The sequence below is a fragment of the Pleurodeles waltl genome, chromosome 4_1 (assembly GCF_031143425.1).
Source record: "Pleurodeles waltl isolate 20211129_DDA chromosome 4_1, aPleWal1.hap1.20221129, whole genome shotgun sequence".
Taxonomy (NCBI): Eukaryota; Metazoa; Chordata; class Amphibia; order Caudata; family Salamandridae; genus Pleurodeles; species Pleurodeles waltl.
In genome coordinates this window covers 191,650,132-191,669,309 of record NC_090442.1, presented here as the reverse complement: position 1 = coordinate 191,669,309, position 19,178 = coordinate 191,650,132, and the positions used below count along the sequence as shown (strand labels likewise).

The 19,178-nt window shown below is 45.5% G+C and overlaps 1 protein-coding gene across 3 annotated transcripts in view; it reads left to right on the top strand.

Annotated features, from left to right (window-relative positions):
* CECR2 (CECR2 histone acetyl-lysine reader) overlaps positions 1 to 18,535 on the top strand; it is a 330,093-nt gene extending 311,558 nt beyond the window's left edge. For all 3 annotated transcript variants that reach the window (XM_069228063.1, XM_069228062.1, XM_069228064.1), the window contains 2 exons: positions 7,189 to 7,276; positions 13,671 to 18,535. In XM_069228063.1, the coding sequence (XP_069084164.1) occupies positions 7,189 to 7,276; positions 13,671 to 13,676 (94 nt within the window). In that variant the 3' untranslated portion in view covers positions 13,677 to 18,535. The remainder of the gene's footprint in view (positions 1 to 7,188; positions 7,277 to 13,670) is intronic.
* The last annotated feature ends 643 nt before the right edge of the window (positions 18,536 to 19,178 follow it).

Here is a 19,178-nt window from a genome sequence, read left to right as displayed (position 1 = left end):
ACCAGTGGACTCAAGCAAAGGGTCAATTGGAAGATCTAGTGTTGGTGGGCCATCAAACGACCCGATTCTGCAGAGAACCATAACAGACACCTCCCTCGGAGATTGTAGAGCACATTCACAGGGTATTAATCCAGGGATGCTGGATGCTCAGACATCTCCAAATCAAGGTGGTATTTCAAGTTTCACCTTAATCGGTTTATTGAACTGCCAGTATTTTTTCCACAGCCTGCCGCGGTTGGGGAAAGATCTCCACACACCCTAGATGTCAAACAAGCCCTAATGTAGTATGTTGATAGAACCAACACATTTAGAAAGACACAACTTTATTGCTCTCTCTAAGCCACACAAAGGAAAAGTCATTTCTAAATCCGGTGTTACACATTGGATTGTCAAATATATCCAAACATGCTGTGCAAAGCTAAAAAAAATATTATTTCCCTGCTCCTCCAAGAGCTCACTCTACTCGCAGTAAGGGAGCTTCTATGGCTTTCCTAGGGAATATACCTATAACTGACACATGTAAGGCAGCTACTAGGTCTACACCACATACATTTACAAAACATTACTGCATAGATGTATTGGCTCATCAACAAGCCGTTGTTGGCCAGGTAGTCCTGCATACTTTATTCCAAACAACTGCAACACCCACAGGTTAGCCACGGTTTATGGAGGAGGATTGCGTTTCAGTCTGTGCTAAGCATGTGTGTCTACAGCCACACATACCTCCAACAGAAAATGTTACTTGTGGAGTAAGCATCTGTTCGTGGCATGTAGTGCTATAGATTCACATGTGATCACTCGCCTCCCCGGACACCTGCGGTTGTTAGTTATCTTTATATTTATCACTTCCTCTTTCAGCATGAACATCTCATTACCCTACTCATTCGGTTCTCGCCCGTCTTGCGGGAAACTAGTCTTAACAGTGAAGTCGATGATCATTGAAATTGCTAGCATGAGTAGTAGCTGCAAAACATTGTGACTTGAAAGACTTTCTTTGAAGAAAAACAACTTGCGTACATCCAAACCCAACACTGGATGGCAAGATGATGCTAAGCATGTGAATCTACAGCACTTCGGTAACGGATTATGTGGTAGAGACTATGGGGGTCATTATGACCCTGGCAGTGAGTGGTAATGTGGCAGCAGTACCGCCAACAGGCTGGCTGTACATACCTCCACATTATGAGAATGGTGTATTTGGGGCAGCCAACCCGCCACTTCTCCACTCAGACCGCCATGGCGGTAGCAACTGCCGGGCTGGAGATGTCAATCTCCACCCCGGCGGCTGGCATAGTACCGCCGGCGGCATTTTGAGCATGCCTACCACCATGGTTTTCATGGCGTTAGGAATGCCTCGAAAGCCATGGCAGTAGGCCCAACCAGTGACAGGGAATTACTTCCCTGTCACTGGTAGGCGGCGCCCTCACTCCCCCCACAACACTCAACTGAAGCCCCCCTCCATCGAAACGCCACTCCCTTCCGATCCTCTGACCGCCCCATACATGCACACAGCTGCAGACACGCACCACACATACATCCAGTCATGCTTGCACACATTCTTACAAACATTCACACTGACATGCAGACACGCACTCACTTCACCATTCTTACACGTTTTCACACACATGCATACACCCATACAAACACTACACACACACACACACACACACAGACGCATTCATGGACACTCACACAGTCATGCACACACACCCACCCACCCACCCCGCTCCCCTGTCAGAAACCCAATTTACCTTCTTCCATGTGGTCTTCCAGCAGGGGACGGGAAGGGGCGCTACTACCGCCATCAGAACACCGCCAGGCCGTATCACAGGTCATGATACGGTTGGCAGCGTTCAACTGGCATGGCGGTGCTGGTGGTAGCGCCAGCTTACCACTATCTGCCAGTATGATCACTGATGAATTTCCGCCCTTCTTGTGGTGGAAGTCCGGCAGTGGTCATAGTATGGTGGGAGGTTGGTAGCTGCGGTAATGGTATTTTGGAGGACGTCACCGCGGCGGTAGGCGGTTTTTACTGCCAGTGACATAATGATGCAGATTCCTTACCTTTGAATTTCCCATGCATCAGACTAGATCCAGATACTTTTGCGTGAGCAGTACATCTGCGTGCCGTCGAGTGGCTTCATTCAGTTCCGCTGGTGGTCTTCAGGAGGCTGCTTTTTAGCTAGTGCATAGCAGATCTTGATTCAGAGAACGACCCAGCGCAAAGTGGTTTGTTTCTGTACTGGCCGATCTTTCTTAGCTCGAACATAGCCTGCGAAGAGTTGATTGTCCTCCCGGAACTCTTTTGTGTGATCAAGGTAGAAAGACAACTCTCTTTTTGGGTCCACATGGAGTCCCTCCTCTACTTTAGAGGAATGTGGCGTAGTGCAAAAGGTGAGCATGTTGATATACTGCCCCAAATGGAATGGGGTCACCCCTTTCAGATGGAAAGAGGCCCTGGTGCAAAACACCAATTTGTCTAGAAACAGTCGGATACAGAGACTTGGATGATGAAGCCAGCGGCTCACTCACCCTCCGTGCAGTTGTTATTGTCACTAGAAAGGCTGTTTTGATGGTAAGCAGGTGGAGGGAACAATTGTGTAGCGGCTCGAAAGGAGCACACATGAGGTAAGTGAGAACCAGGTCAAGGTCCCACTGGGGAATGATTAAGGGGGAAAGATATGTACAAGCCCTTTGAGAAACCTATTTACAATACAGGGCTTTAATAAAGAAGGTTGGCCAGGCAGCTGCAGGAAGGCTGACCGAGCAGAGAGAGAACCCTTAAAAGTGCCCGTAGCAGAGCCCTGCTGGACAAGGGTAAGAATGAAGAGAAGAAAATCTGAAGGCGAGGCAGAAAGAATGTCAATAGACATTTCTGTACAATATTTTACACATTTTTGCCAATAGCAGGTGTATTCCTTCTTGGTAGAGGGCCGCCTGGCTGCCAATATAACTTTACAGACTTCAGGAGGAAGGTAAAAAAAATCTATCAGCTGTCACCACCCAATCTTCATGCAACGAGGCAGAGAGTTGACCGGTTCCAGTGGAGGACCCTTCCCTGCTTCTGCGACAGAAGATGCTCTGAAAGAGGCAGCCTGATCAAAGGATTGATGCTCATTCTCAGAATCTCAGGATATCAGAATCTCCAGTCTGGAGCCACAAGAATAACTTTGCCCCGGTTGTGCTTGATCTTTTTTTTAGAACTCTGGGCAGAAAAGTGTACATGAGGCCTGAACTACACTCGATACGAAAAGCGTCTCTGAGCAATATACACCTTGGAAACTTCAACACTCAATACTGCCAACATTGCACGCTCTCTTCAGAGGCGAACGGATCTAACAAAGTCTCTCCCCACTACTGAAAGGGTCCTTGTACCACCTCCGAATGGAGACACCACTTGTGATCTGCTAGGGATCGACGGCTGAGTTTGTCTGCCTTAGCGTTCAGAGAACCCGTCAGGTGTTGAACCACCAGGGTTATGCCCTGTTGTTACAGCCATGTTCAGAGACGCAGGGCCTCTTGACAAAGGGTCCACAACCCTGCCCTGTTTGTTGCAGTACCACATGGTTGTAGTGTTGTCCGTGAAGACTTGCACTAACTTCCCTTTGACAGAGGGAAGAAAAGCTTTCAGCGCTAGCCGGATCGCTCTGATCTCCAGAAGATGATGTAAAGTCCAGATTCTGCTGTAGACCAGATTCCTCTGATCTTCACCTCTACCAGATGGCCACGCCATCCCAGGAGTGAAGCATCTGTCACTACTGTGAGGTCTGGTTGGGGAATGGAGAGGAGTCTGCCTTTGACTCAATCACGGTTCATAAGCCACCACTGCAGGTTGTTTGCAATTCACTCTGAGATCTGGGTCGTGTCAGAGAGATTCCTCTGATGCTGCGCCCACTGGAACGTCAGGTCCCACTGCATCTGGCATGATTCACCAGCAGGATGCATGAGGCCCAACAGCCTCAGTCATTTTCACCGAAATCCAGGATAGAGACTGAAACATCAGTATCATAACCTGAATATTTTGGACTGGACTGCACTGTGTCCAGAACAGCTCTGAGGAAATGGAGCATCTCAGAGGGTTCAGGTGTGACTTTGACACATTTATAGTGAGCCCCAGAAAATGCAGGAGGTCCACAGTAGTCTGGAGGTGGGAGACAGCCTGGAGCAAGCTCACCTTAAACAGCCAGTCATCGAAGTAGGGAAAGACTGATACCCCTAACCTGCACTGATGAGCTACGACCACCGCCATCACCTTGGTAAACACCTGAGGGGCGCTGGTAAGGCCAAAGGAGAGCACGGTGAACTGAAAGTGCTTGTGGGCCTACCTTGAACTGCAGGTAACGCCTGTGGGCAGGCAGGATGGAGATTTGGAAATGCGCATCCTGCAAGTCCAATGCTACCAGTCAGTCTCCTTGGTCTAGGGCAGACAAGACCTAAGCCAAAGAGAGCATCTTGAATTTCTCCTTTTTGAGGAAGAGATTTACAGTCTTGCAGGTCTAGAATAGGGCAAAGACCCCTTTGTTCTTTTTGGGAATCGGAAAGTGGCAGGAAAAACAACCACTCCCTACTGCCGCTTTCGGAAGCCTTTCTATAGCTCTCTTGGGAAAGAGAGCTGTAACTTCCTCTCAGAGCAAGGAGAGATGATCCTTTGCCAGTCTTTTTTGTTTTGGCGGTAGTTGAGGAGGGAAAGATTGAAAAGGGGAAGGGAGTAGACCCTCCAAATGATCTGCGGGACCCATTTGTCTGATGTTATGGGCTGCCAGTGGAGGGGATCAAGTTGGATTCTCCCATCAACTGGACATCCATGGTCTTGCAGAACCAAACTAGGAGGGCTTAGAGGCTGCAGCTGCTAGAGGGGTTGGTGGTGGACAACTTCTGGCTACCAGACCTGCGCGGTTGGAATGTGCCGTAGCCACTTCCTCGCACAGCTCTGGAAGCTTACGCAGGACGGTGGCTGGAATTGAGTTGTCTCTGTGGCACGCCCCTTCCTAGGCCACAAAAGGGGTGAAAGGCAGGCTGTGGGGGTGAGTTGTCACTGAGAGGCCCAAGGACTTGGCCGTAGCCAGTGAGTCCTTGAAGTGCTCCAGCGCCAAGTCTGCTTTTCTCCGAAGAGATGAGTATCATCGAAGGGCATGTCCATGAGGTTGGCCTGCATATCCCCCAAAAAGCCAGATGTTCTCAGCCAGGCATTGCACCGTCAGCCACCATTGACCAAACCGCTCTGCCCAGCGAGTCAGTCATATCCAAACCACACCTAATGGTGAACCTTGCTACGTCACTGCCGTCTTTCACTGCTTGGGAGAGCATTGCCTGGGCCTCCTCCGGGATCATGTGGCAGCACTTGTGCAACCGTGTCCTATAACGTATGGGAATAACAACCCAAAGGCATGCAGTGTTCACCGACCGCAATGCCAGGCTGGCAGAAGAAAACATCTTCCCTAGTGTGTCCAGCCTCTTGAATTCCCTGTCCGTGGTAGCAGCAGGGAACGCGCCATGGGATATTGAGCCTTGAAATAGCAAGCTCCCAGGGGTGGGGTATTGGCTGAGGAAATTAGGATCACCCAGTGCAGGGCAATGGTGGCGGGCAATTCACAGGAGCCCCTGTATTGGGCTTGCACCAAGGTTCCCAGTAGAACATCTGTCAGTGCTTCATTAAAGGGCAGGAGGGGTTCAGATAAGGAAGGCCCAGGCTGAAGCACTTCCCTCAAGAGGTTAGTCTTGACCACCACTGAGGGAAGCTCAAGGTCAAGGACATCCGCTGCCCTCTTTACCACTATTACGTAAGATGCTCCCTCCTCTGCAGCCATGGTAGGGGGAGAAAGCAAGCCAGTATCTGGAGATGTCTCCAGTCCAATGGCATCTCCTAGTCCCTCATACCAGTCCAGAGTTTCACAAGGGGTGTGAACTGGTTTTCTAATGGGTCCAGTGACCCCTCCCACTCTTCCCCCCCATGCCTAGCTGGTCCACAAAACGCTCAGGCAATGACTTAGAGCCACGGGGCGTTGTTGGCACCAGAAGCGCTGATCAATGGTGTTCTGAGTCATTGAGGATAAGAATGGGGCTGGTGGCGCTGGGAGCATAGGCGTCGTGCTCGGCACCAGAGAAGGTAGCGTTGGAACGACCAGTGCCAATCCAGATCTGAGATCGGATCCGTGAGACCCCGTTGGAGCCGTGGCCGGAGCGGTCTGTGCAGAACCTGATGGGGACTCCTACCACCCCGCAGGGGCCAAAGGTGCTCCGGATGGGTCAGCCTGCTCAAATACACGGCGCATGGTCTCATAAAAATCTTTTATTTGAGCGGGGGTCACTCCAGCTCACGGAAACTGGGGGAGGCACAGAGTAGGATCTGGCAGCGGGTCTGTAGATCCAAGCCTGGACTGCCAATGTTCCTCACTCGTTGTGTCAGTTGATGAACGAGGTGAGGTTGATATCCGTTTAGACTTCTTCTGCCTGTTCCCTGAGTGTCCTGACGGTCCTGAGTGTGATGAAGAGGACTTGGGGTTCCTGGCGCGGTCCCGTGACCTTCTTCTCAATTGTGACCGAGACCTCTTAGAAGTTACTGGCGTCGACCACTGGGCTGCAAGCAGTTTCAGGGACCCTGCTCCCTCAAAACTTTTGGCTCAATGGCTTGGCAGTCCAAGCACGACTGAGTCACACTCGAGACACCATAAGCACACTAGTTGGGGGTCCGTTACTGACATGGCGCCGTGACTGCCGGCACACGGCTTAAACCCTACCTAGATAACATCTAAACACACTACACAAAAAATATTCAACAAAATGTCAAAAAAAAAGTCTTCCAAAAAGAGCCAGAGGGGTAGCTCTTCTCTATATCAGCACTAACTGGTGCGGAACGAAAAGAACTGATGTCTGTGCGCCTGGATGGTGCCTATACAGGTGACCGTGACATCTCTTCCGGCACCAACGACACAGAGCAGAACCGAATAAAGCCACCCGACAGCACGCAGGAGTACTGTTCACGCAAAAGTTTCCAGATCCAGTCTGACACTATGGAAATTCAAAGGTAAAGAATCTGCAGCTAGAAGTCTCCATCAGATAGATGCTTACTGGGTAAGTAACATTTTCTGTTTTGAAATAGCTTGTTGTAAAATTACACTTGAAAAGATCATAATTTGACCTCTAAATTAAAACATGTAGTTGTTAATCTTCCTTTTATTTTTGCCCTAGAATGCGAATGCAACAGTCATCCTCATCAAAAGTATCAACACCTCTGAGAGAAGAGATGCCACACAAGTCAGAGATGCCTATTGACCAGGTGAGAATTTAATACCTCTGCTTGTGCAGTCAACACTCTTCATATAACTGTAAAATGTTTCTTTGACACAAATGCTTCTCAGTGCTTCAGTCATCAGCGGTAAAGTCTGTTTGGAGTTCCTATGATTTTTTTTCGTAAAAGATTTGCTTTTAAACCAAAATTGATGTTCTAAAAATATTTTTCATTGGGAGTGCCACCTTATGGTCCTAAAGTTTCCATGCATTTAAAGGTTAGTCCACTTTCACCTACAGAGCAATTTTCTTTTCAAAATGTCTTTTACTGTCTTGCATTGTTTTCTAGTAGGCTCTCTTTCCTTAAGCTCACTCCTCTTCATCTTCAGCGCTTGCTTTATACTGACTTTGAAGAAATTAGTTGTTGCTAAGTTTATTGTTATTTATTCTGTTTTGCTCAGTAAAGTCACCTAGGAACACGCTTACCATGCCAGTGAAGTAGTTTTGTTCCTGACAACACATTACTTGGTGTTTCTAGGGAATACCAAATCCTTTCTTTTTTTTTCCTGCTCCATTGTTACTGTTTGACTTGCATGTCAAAACACACTTTCCTCTTGTGATTCAAGAGCGGTGGTGGCCAGGAGGGTGATGGGAGGTGGGTCTAAGACCAGCCCATCCCCCTGTTCTGATAAATATGTTTATCCAACAGTTGGTTGAGTAGTCCTCTCTTCTTTAAAACCTAAAGCACACCATCAGAATCCTCCCAAATCTGATGTTATTCAAAGCACCAACCAGAGGAAGCATGCAAGCATGTCAGCTGGTATGAAACTCATAATTGGAACTGGGGGTATCTGATAGAGACTTCTAGCTGAAGATTCCTTACCTTTGAATTTCCCAGGTGTTAAACTGGATCCGGAAAGTTTTGGGTGAGCAGTACCCCTGTGCGCCATCAGGTGGCTTTGTTCGGTTCCCTGCGGCAGAGGCATAGTTGGTGCTGGAAGTAACATCACGGTTACCTACATAGGGGCCACCCAGGCATGTGAATGTCACTTCTTTTGTTTATGCGTAAGCGCTGATCTGGAGAAGATCTACACCTGTCTCTTTTTCACAGGTTTTTTTGACGTTTTTGTTGGCTATATTTTGGAAGTGTCAAGAATGTCTTCTAGAAAGACAGGTTTCAAACCGTGTGGCGCCTGTCACCGCACCATGTCAGTTACAGACCTTAATCTGGCCTGTTATGTTGTCTGGAGCGCGACCACGATTCAAAGTCGTGCTTGGACTGCCGGGCCATGGCACCAAAGGCTTTGAAGGAGCAGTCTCTAAAGGTCCCTGCGGCCCGACGGTCGATGCCAGCTAGCATGACTCCTAGGAGATCTCACTACCAATCGAGAAGAAGGTCACAGATTGCTCCAGGAGCCCCAAGTCCTCTTCGTTGCACTTGAGGTCCTTGAAAAGAAGAAGCCTAAGCGGACTTCGACTTTGCTTCATCCGTCTGCTGTCGTGACAAGTGAGGAACATGGGCGTTCCAGGCACCGTTCTGCGGAGCCGTTGCCAGGTCTGATTCTGCCCCTCTCCCCATTTCCGGGAGCCAGAGCGACCCCCACTCAGATTAAAGACTTCTAAAGGCCATTAGCTGCATATGTGAGCACCCCTTCGGGCCCTGCAAGGTCAAAGGTAGCCCCATCAGGTACTGCACCACCGGCTGCGGCCTCAGTTCCGATGAGGTCTCATGGATCCGATCACAGATTCAGATGGGTGCTGGTCGTGCCAGCGCAATCTTCTCCGATGCTCCCTGCTCCAACCCCATTCTCATCCCCTATGAGTCGGAACGGCGTTGATCGATGCCAGTTTTGGTGCTGGCATGGCCCAGTTGCTCTGCGCGGTTGTCTGAGCATTCATCTGAGCAGCCAGGCATGGGGGGGAAGAGTGGGAGGGGTCACTGGACCCTTGGAATACGTCATATATCCCTAGAGAGAGTTGTGGACTGATAGGAGGAACAAGGAGATGCCAGTGGACTGGAATACATCTCCAGATATTGGCTTGCTCTAAACCATCTTACACAATGGTCCTTGACCTCAAACTTCCCTCAGTGGCAGTCAAGACTAACCTCTTCACCGAAGTGCTTCAGCCTGGGGTTTCCTAATCCGAACCCCTCTTGCCCTTCAATGAGACACTGACCAGTATCTTGCTGGGAAACTTGGTCCAAGCCCAGCACAGGGGCTCCTGTAAACCGGACAACTACCCTGCCCTGGGTGATCCTAGTTTCCTCATGCAACACCCCACCACTGAGAGCTTGGGAGTCCAAGCCAGAGCTTCCCATGGTGTGTTCTCTGCCACTCCCCCAGCCAGGGAATCCAAGAGGCTGGATAGCTTAGGAAAGAAAATGTTTTCTTCCACCAGCCTAGCATTGTGGTCGGTGAACACTGCATGCTTGTTGGGCCATTATTCCCATACCGTGTGGAATACGGTTGGGCAAGTGCTGTCACAGGTCCTGGAGGAGGCCCGGGCCATCTTCTTCCAAGCTCTTAAGGACTGGAGAGATGCAGCAAAGTTCACTATTAGGTGTGGTGTGGACATGACTGACTCACTGGGCCGAGCGGTTTCGACGGCAGTGACCTTGAGGCGCCACATCTGGCTGAGAACATCTGGCTCTCCGGGGATGTCCAGGCCAGCTTCATGGACATACCCTTCGATGGGACTTATCTCTTCGGAGACAAGGCAGACTCTGCGCTGGAGCGCTTCAAGGTCTTGTGGGCTACAGCCAAGTCCTAGGGCCTATCAGTGACCCTTCACCCCATTCTGCCCTTCACCCCTTTCGTGGCTATGGAAGGGGCATGCCACCGCACCAACCCAATCACCGTCCTGCGCAAGTTTCCCGTGCTGTTCGTGGACGTGGTGCATTCCAACCCTGTGGGTCTGGTAGCCAGAGGTCGTCGGCCACCAACCTCCCGGCAGCTGCAGCCTCTAAGCCCTCCTAATTTGGTTCTGCAAGACCATTGGTGCCCAGTTGGAGAGAGAATCCAACATCTTCTCCTCCACTGACATTCTATTAATATACCCCTGGGTAATTTCTATCAGAGAATCACATATCAGCAGTTTACTTTCCTGTTCATGTAACTGTTCTGTACACAAAACTACATTGGCTTCTCTAGCATTAGGTTCATCTTGGAATTTCTCTATATAGCTCACTGAATATTTGTACAGTTCATTTATTGGCATTTAAATTGTGTTGTGTGCTAGAAGAAAATAACATCCTACAGCCTCACCTTTCCTCCAGTATCCAGCAAGATTGTCACATAAATCCTCTCACTTTGCAGTCAGAGAAAGAAAAGTAAACACCAACCTCCCTCAGAAGGCAGAACCTAATGTTTTATCTCTGTCCTTGAATGTACAGTACACTTGACAAGGTAAAAACAAAATATAAAAGCCTGGTTTTGCTCATTCACTTCTGAACTCCAGCATGGTTGTTTTTTTTGGGGGGGTGGGTGGGAGGGGGCTTCATTATGCCCTAGTCCCAGCGCCTGTGGCATGGTGGGCTGAAGTTAAGGAAGAGAATTGTTTAAGTTATTCTGTTAGTAAAGAGAAATGACTAAAATAAACCAGCTTGTAGACCGTACATCGTTCCTTACAGGCATGCAAGATTGATGAACTGGTAGTGGCAATGATAAAGAGTCAGTCAAGCAAAAAGCTGGGATGCAGGAAACCTTCGCAAAGAAATACAGCACATTTAATGCTGTGAACAAGCATACATGGGAAGCAACTGAAAAGGTACTTTTGCAAAGTGCCTTTCAAAATTAGAGTTCCCAGAAAGCAAGTAGTGTTGAAAGAATACAAGGAGCTAGTCAGAGAAGGGGTGAATGTTATGCTTCACGGGAGGGAGAAAGACATGCTGGACAGCCTAAAGCAAGGCAAGCATATGTAAGTTACAAAACACAAACTAATAGTTAGCATGTTCTCAATATGTCTGTGCAGCCAGACAGCTGTGCTGTCTGGTAGGCTTCGACCTAAAACAAATATTGATACAACAGAACTTTTTATATAAAACAAATGGAGCATGGTGAAAATGGGTTATGAGATCTTTTAGGCTTTATCATTGGTTGTTGCTAATACATCAAATATTCTGTCTGAAAATGCATGGCTAATCATCATGACAAGTACATCCCTTACCAAGCCCTCAGACTTTATCTTTTAATAATCTTTACTAGATTTCCATAACAAGCAGTCTTGTCAGTTATCTAAACCTAGGTTTCTCTTGTTTTCATCCTTATTGTTATGGCTAATAAAGAAAGACTTTGCTATAAACAAAACAAGAAACAGTTTACTTATCAAACATATTTTACCAACGCAAGGCTCTTTGGTAGATCAGTTGTCAACCATTTGTTTCAGCCAACTGCATTGCAATCCTTCTACTTTCCATATAATATGTCTTAGAGCAATGTTTTAACTTTGTTTATATTCATTCCAACATGTTTCAAGAAAATTGCTAGACTAAATTTATCGGGGGTAATCAGCTGAGATTTAAATATTATCTGACATTCCCAGCTCGTTTTAATGTCCTTCGTATCACAATCTTAAATTCTCACTGGAAATGTTTACTAGACCAACTTTCCCAGGTGTCATTTATGTGGTTAAATTGTCTCTTTTGGTAAACTGCAGAATTGAGCAGGAGGATATCTAGACCTGCGTGGTCTTGATACTACCTACCTCTCCAAGCTGTAATCTATGCCCCTACCTAGCCATCGGTCTGCGCTACCCAACCCTTCACTTCAGTGCGCATGATCGGTCTTTAAATCAGTGTAATCTGTCTCTTAGTAAGCCATAATGCTAGAGCGACAAACGTACATTCTACTTTTGCCTTTTCAGGTCTGAGCATTCCACCCAGCAGAAAGTGGTGCATTAAGATGGCTTCTGCTAGTCTGCAGAGGAAGTAACTGTAAATTCCAGAATCCTGCTACCCCAGTCACCCTCACACTAGGTGGTACTGTGTGACTTCCTCAGCCCACATTAAGGCAGTTGCTAGGGCTCCCAGATAACTCCTGTGTAGACTTTAGGTGCCGGGTAACATTGATGCAAGTATTTAGACTGTATGTTTTTGGATCTGGATAACATTTAGTGTATAATCCCTTATTTTCGCCCAGTTTTTCTCATGTTCAAAATAGTTTCCCGTCTGGACTTAACATTTCAAACCCATGCGTTGCTAGGTACTCCAAGGGCTCTGCATAGTGGAGGGATAGCTTTATGTTCCACCCTGATTGGGTAACAGTTGCCACACACCATGAAGTGTGGCTCAACCAGTTCATACTTCCATAGTTAAGTTCCATGTAGTAGTTGGCTGACTACTTTGTTATGAACTGCCTGGTTAGTCCAAGCACACAGCTGTTTGTTCTGTGCTATTGTGGAATATGTACAACAAATTATTTCTTTCAACTATTTTTTTACCATTTTGTTTGGCATGTGTATAACAAACTGTCGCTGAGCTAAAGCAGAGCAAGTAGAACATGTCTGATGACACTATGATGTCTGATGAATGGGTCTTGTAACTGTGCCATGTGCCAAAATAGCATTGATGTTTCCTATGGTATTTTCCACGTGTTAAAAACAATTAGTATGGTTTATAAATAAAACTGTTGCTTCATTTCCCCTTCCCATATCTGGCTCTGATAATCAAATGTATGCTAATGGTTCTAATTGAAAAAAAAACATATTTAGACCGTCATACTGGAAGTGGTTATATGTAGAAATTGGTTTTGACTGCCTACAACAAGAGATATTACACAGTATTCACAACACAATTAGTGTAACATACTGATTCATTATATTCCATTGTCAAGGTTGGAGATCTGTAATGCCCAGTACATGCCAATTTCTGAAAACCTGTGGCAAGGCAAATTTCCACTTGCTGAGAACTGGAGATCTTGCCTAGTATAGGACACAAAATGTAGAGCGTTTAATTTTATCACGCTTTGCGCTTCAGGATCGCTCCTGATTGCTAGCTGTTTAAGATTCTGTGATCTATCAACAGATCCTTGCAGATACACTTGACTAAATTTTAAAATTTTCAAATACAATGGTATATGCTATAAGCCAAAAATAACTTCATTGACCATCCTTAATGTATTGAAAAAATGACTGTAGATTCTGAGGACCTTCACAGGGCATCAGAGAACTACTGTGTCTAAATTGCAGACGGATATTACATCATTTAGCTCATTGAAAACTTTCAAATCACACTTCTAGTTATTGATGACTTTCAAGTGATTAAGCTTTAACTATTAGATTTCTCTTATTTATTGTACCTTATCTGTGTTTTACACACTGATGAATGCATATCACACATTAAAAGTTAGCATTTGACTGAACTTTCTATAGATAAAAAAATAGCATACAAAATGTTTTTCAATAGATGATGTACCCTTATTAACTTTTCTCTCCCTCTTACACAGAGCTAGCCCTGTGGTAAAGGAATCCGCGCCCATCGGTCTGTATTACCAAGTGATGCTTCGTCTCACCCAAGTCTTCATCCCATGAGAATGAAGGACATCTATCTCCAGTGTGCAGCTAAACAGTGCCTTGATTTTTCTTCCGGAGGGGGATCAAGCATATATGATCTTCAGTGCAGGAGGAGATGAATTACAGAAATGACTGATGTTTTGAGTGTCCAACGCAGACAAATACTGGTTTTTATTCGCTGGAGAAAGACATGAAGAATGCCTCCATTCCGCCGCTATCTGCGATCTATGGCTTTCCCTACAGAAACAATTAAATGTGAGGGTATGCTGACTTATCTCAGGAATATTTTTCAGGTTGAGGCGGGTGGAGGCAGATTTTTTGATTGGGGCACAGGCAGTGCTCATACACTGTAAGCATAGTATTACTGGAGGGGGTTAATTCAGCTCCTGTTTACAAAATGACCTTTTGGGTCCTTCTTTTTTTGTTGAGAGGGGGGAGGGAGCGTGGGGGATGTATAATTTTTTTTTAATCTTATTTGAGGAATGTACTGTACATAGCACGGAAGAGGGGGCTTCTAGAGAAGCTCCTTGGACTCTTAGCACTGCGCTTACCTTAATCTGTTTACATTGAAATCACACAGGACAGCAAAAATGTGGGAATAAGGAGGTTCTGGGGCGGGATCGATCATTCGTAAAAGGGGAGACGTTTATCAACAACAATCTGGATTGCACATACTCTTCGCTGACTTCAGGAAAGGTGCGAGATTGATTCAGACTACTAAAGTTCTTTAGCGTCATCGAAAGTGTCGTGTGTGCAGGCCACTGTTCCAAGAAAGATGTACAATGTGATCCTGGACTGTATCCACTTTGGATAAGAAGGGTTTGGAAAAATATGTTGACAATGCTGCTGAGTTGCTGCACCCGTGATAACCCCACAGCATCTGGTGCTCTAGAACGTTTTCCAGGATCATTTGTTTTATCATTTGTGTCTTGTATCTCTGTCTCCAGCAATAGTGTTTTTAACTGGTCACAATGAACTGTCATGAGAAAGTGTAAAACATGGCAAAACATAGACTGACATGAAATTTTGGTCCCTTTGATGCTGTGAAAATCTTTTTACTTTGTTTCTTCTTCTGAAAAGATTTACTTGCCTTATTTTTCAGTCTGTGGTTCATTACCTGAGCAGAATGTATTATACGGCGAGCGTCCCTGCTGTAAAGATAACCTCTTGGGGTTTTCTAGCCTCAAAGGAAATATTTGATTTGATGTGATGTGGTTTCTTCGGACCTAGTTTCAAGACGTTGATGTGTGAGATGCATTTACATACTAGGTCAGAAGAAGCAATCAGTGGGCTTCCTCAGCTTAGCACCAATACTAACCTAACAAACCACCCACTAAATGCACGTACGTCATGCCTGCCTCCTTATTACAAATGTGTTTTCTCCAATAGATATTACGATTAACACTCACCAACACCTCAGCCAGCTTCAAAGCAAGGAAAGGAAAGTATTGGTCTGTGTAGGGGACAGACTTCAAATAATCGTGAATGTAAAGCCACTACCATTTATCAGGATGCACATGAGCGCTGATGGTGCTCTGCAGAGCTAGTTACTAGAGGACTGTTAGCGGTAGCTCGCCCGTTGTTGAACCCTCTGGCGGTACGACTATGCCTCCTTGCCTTGGGAGTTGGACCCCAATCCACAGCTGCACCTGTGAATGTACATTAGACCTTGTATGTAACCAACAGCAACAAATCTGGAAGGAAACAATCTGGGCTTGGGTAGTAACTAGGACTAAAAGCCACAATAACATCCCGAGTCAGGAGATCGATGTGACGTTTAGCAGTATTTGCAAATATTTGCTGAATTTCTCACAATGTCTGGAAAGTCTTGATCAGTCCTGCTCATACGCTGCCTGGAGAACATTAATTGTCAGGTAACGATTTTCTTATATCTAACCCATCACCACTGTGGGGCCACCTCAGTGGTGGGTAATGTTTAATTACACTTGCTTTAATTAGTCATCTGTCATGTTACGTCACACGGTCACTCTCAAAACATGCTTTCGGGTTCCTTGCTATTCCGCCCTGTGAACCTGCTTCTCTCCGAGAAGTTTAAAAGTGTAGTTTGCTTCTAGAGTGTAATTTAAGTTTGACTCGTACTGGTTAAGCCTGGTCATTTCTGGATGAATTGGGACTGGCACTTTGTCTGAAGTTTGTCCTTAGACCGACTATCATACTGTTCTTTCTCCTCGCTGCTTCCTTAACTACCGCAAATGTTTGGTGCTCTCTGTCTCCTCAGAGTTCAGACCATTGTAGGTTTGTAGTTAATACTCTGGCTCAGCTTATCTACATTTATGACACTGGCATTTTAGGCAGTTTTGGTCAGCAGATAATCTGATTACTTTTCTGCCCTTTCTGTGATTTACGATTAGTAATGCACCCAGCTAGTTTTTCCAGAAAATACTATATACACGTCAGTCTCTGCCCAGTAGCACACTCGCTGAATAGTCTTTCACACAAAATAATCAAAAGATCACACTTTTCTTCCAACGGAAGCTACCTAATATTTTGTATTTTCAAGAGCAATGTAAGAAAAATTGTTACACTAAAGATTGACTTTTTTCTGGCATTTTGCAAGTAATCTCCTTCTGCTGAAACTCATAGGGGTAGAATATCTATTCTAGTGGTGTATTGCAACCGGTCCGTGCTGCTTTTTTTCTGATTCTAATGGCATGAAAAATAAACTGGAAGACATTTTTATAATCCTAATTTCTACCATCCACCCTTCGAGACCCCGCCCTCTTCCCCTTCTCTGTTATCACCTATTTAAGGCAGTATCTCAGAGACCCTTTCCTGGCAATAAAGAAAAAAAAACCTATTTTTTCATTGTAGAACCCTGTTCTGATGGAGAAGAGTGATAACTACTCTGCCTTCTAGGGAAAAATCTAATGCACGAACAAATTTAGCTGCTCAAGTTCACGTGACACATTAATCAAATTTATCTTAAGAGCAAGTGTATGCAGAGGAAATACGTGCTGCCTGACTTGCTGCTCAATGGGAGTAGCTGTGTAGCTTTGGACCAGAGTGCACATGCAGCTCTCCAGCAGGCTACACTTGCAGCTGGAGAACAGGCTTTTAATACCCTGACATAACTTCCCATTTGCGCCCCAACCTCTTTTTCATCTGAGAAGCACCCCTGTCAGTTTGATGCCTTTCACTACAGTTTTTAAGAAACTAATCAAAGGATGTTACTTAACATGCACATGCTGTACACCTTTAGGTTAGTGTCACTGTTAGCGTTTAGATGCACTTTGTTTGACCCCCTTTCTGATTTTTCTCCCCTTTTTTTTTTTTGCAAAGCACTTCTTTTTTGATTCTGGTCAGATTGTCCCACTTTTAACTCCAGACGGGTGTCCTTGCAGTTTGCTGAATCCATTTGTGACTACTGACAATTAGACGTCATATACTTGTGATGGTTTCCACTTTTAAGGTGATGAACCTTGTCATCCCTTTGAGAGAAGGGCCCTCTGATACTAATGCCACGTGCAGTAGAGTGTATTAATGGTTGAACCTGAAACCCTAAGGAGATATGATGCAATAGGACCACCTATAATGGAGTTCACATTGGTTTTATGTTGATTGGAGGCACATCATTGTGTTTAGAGATGACTTGGTATCACCATTGAACAACCTTAGAAACTAATGCGAATGGATAGACAGCATGCCATCTAAATAGATAATAGAAAAGGATTACTCGCATCTCCCCTACCTTTTAGCAACTTGCACAAAGTGGCATGAACATTGCCTGATTAATCGTAAACACCATGACAAGCACATGCTCTATGTAGCCCGATCTATATACAACTCTTCTCATATGGGTTCTTCGTTCCTTTCCTCTTTGCTACATTTTTGTACTAAAAAGGTGAGTGATTCTGATGTGAACACCTCATTCCTGCCGCCGTACTCCCATAGACCACATTATCCTTTCAGTACAAAAGGCTGGAGCGCGCCCCGGTCTTGGGCAAGCTGCACAGCAGCAGCACACTTTGGTTTAGGACTATGGTCTACTAGAAGCTGCCAAACCTTACTTGTAAACTTCTTCTCAGGAATAGAATGCAAACATATCAGACCAAACTATTTTTTTTTTTGCTACTGCTGGTGTCTTTAGATTTACAGATGGAGACAATTGGATTTAGCCTTAGAGCAGCGACATACTGTACTAAGTCACCTTTTGCCTCTTAGCAGGATCAGCCTTGCCACCAGAGGGGCAGTGACGCAGTTAAACGCATCTGCTTTGGGGACGGGTGATGTACGTTTCCATATTCTGGCTTGTTCACCTGGCGGGTTGATGTTGGACATGTGAGTTTTATCATTTGGCCCCATCTTTAAATGGAGAGCTCATAGAAGATGCCTGCGTGGGAACCATTGGGCTTCCGAACAAATAGGTTGCCTTATTTATTATTCACCTATCTGGTGCTGCAGATACCTCACTCCACTGCCAGGCGGTGCTGCCCACACAGGCATTGGCCCCTCGTGGCTTCCGAACCTCGCCCTCCTCCCTCCCAGTCCTGCTCTGAGAAGTAAGATCTTCCTGGCCAATACTGGAAATGTGAACTCTATTTATTTGTTTTTATAGTGTATATTTTGACTCTGATTTTTTTTTTCCTATGTTTTGCGTGCCGTTATTCTATCACTGGGAGCGACATTTACCTCAATAGTTAGTTCTGTGACGTATTGTTTTTGTACTTTTTTTTAAAAAAAAAGTTGATGCTTGAGGGCAATAGATTATTTTCCGAATGAAATGGTGATTTTGTATAAAGTACATTCTTAGAATAAATAATTTAGCGAAAAGCGAAAATGTGTGTTGCTTTTTGTGAACACTAACGTGAACAGATCTGAAGTTTCTGTCTTTATCGCACATGACTTTACACACATTTTTGATGTATGCACACTCACAAAACGAAAATTCAGTTGGAAAAGATTCATGGACGCCGTTTAGGGGCCGTCAGGGGTTACAGTTGCGACCCCTGGCTTCAGAGGTGGCAAATTTAGTGCCAGAAACATAGTGACAAGTCATCCTGATGGACGTCAGTTGGACTCCATTCTTTGTTTTCTGTCAGTTTTTATTACACTAAAAGTGAATAATATTCACTATTCATCTAATAAAAATGGGTACAAATACCTGGGTATATTCACTTCCATGGCAGCTGAGCTAATTAAAAATGCTTTTAAATGTATTTTGCGTGCGCGCTTGCCGGCGAGAGTGTTTATTTGAGAGTGTCTGAATGTGTGTGTGTGTGTGTGTGTGTGTGTGTGTGTGTGAGTGAAATTGGAGGTCAAAGGGTACGTTATGTCACTTCCACCAACTATGGCACTTTGGTGAATTGACATCCATGAAAAGATTCAGTTCCGAGTTAATGTGCTTGTTTGATGAATTTGTTAGGAACTAGTAGTAACACTAAGGTTTCCTGAGTATTGGAGCTCTGTCCAGACGTATGGCT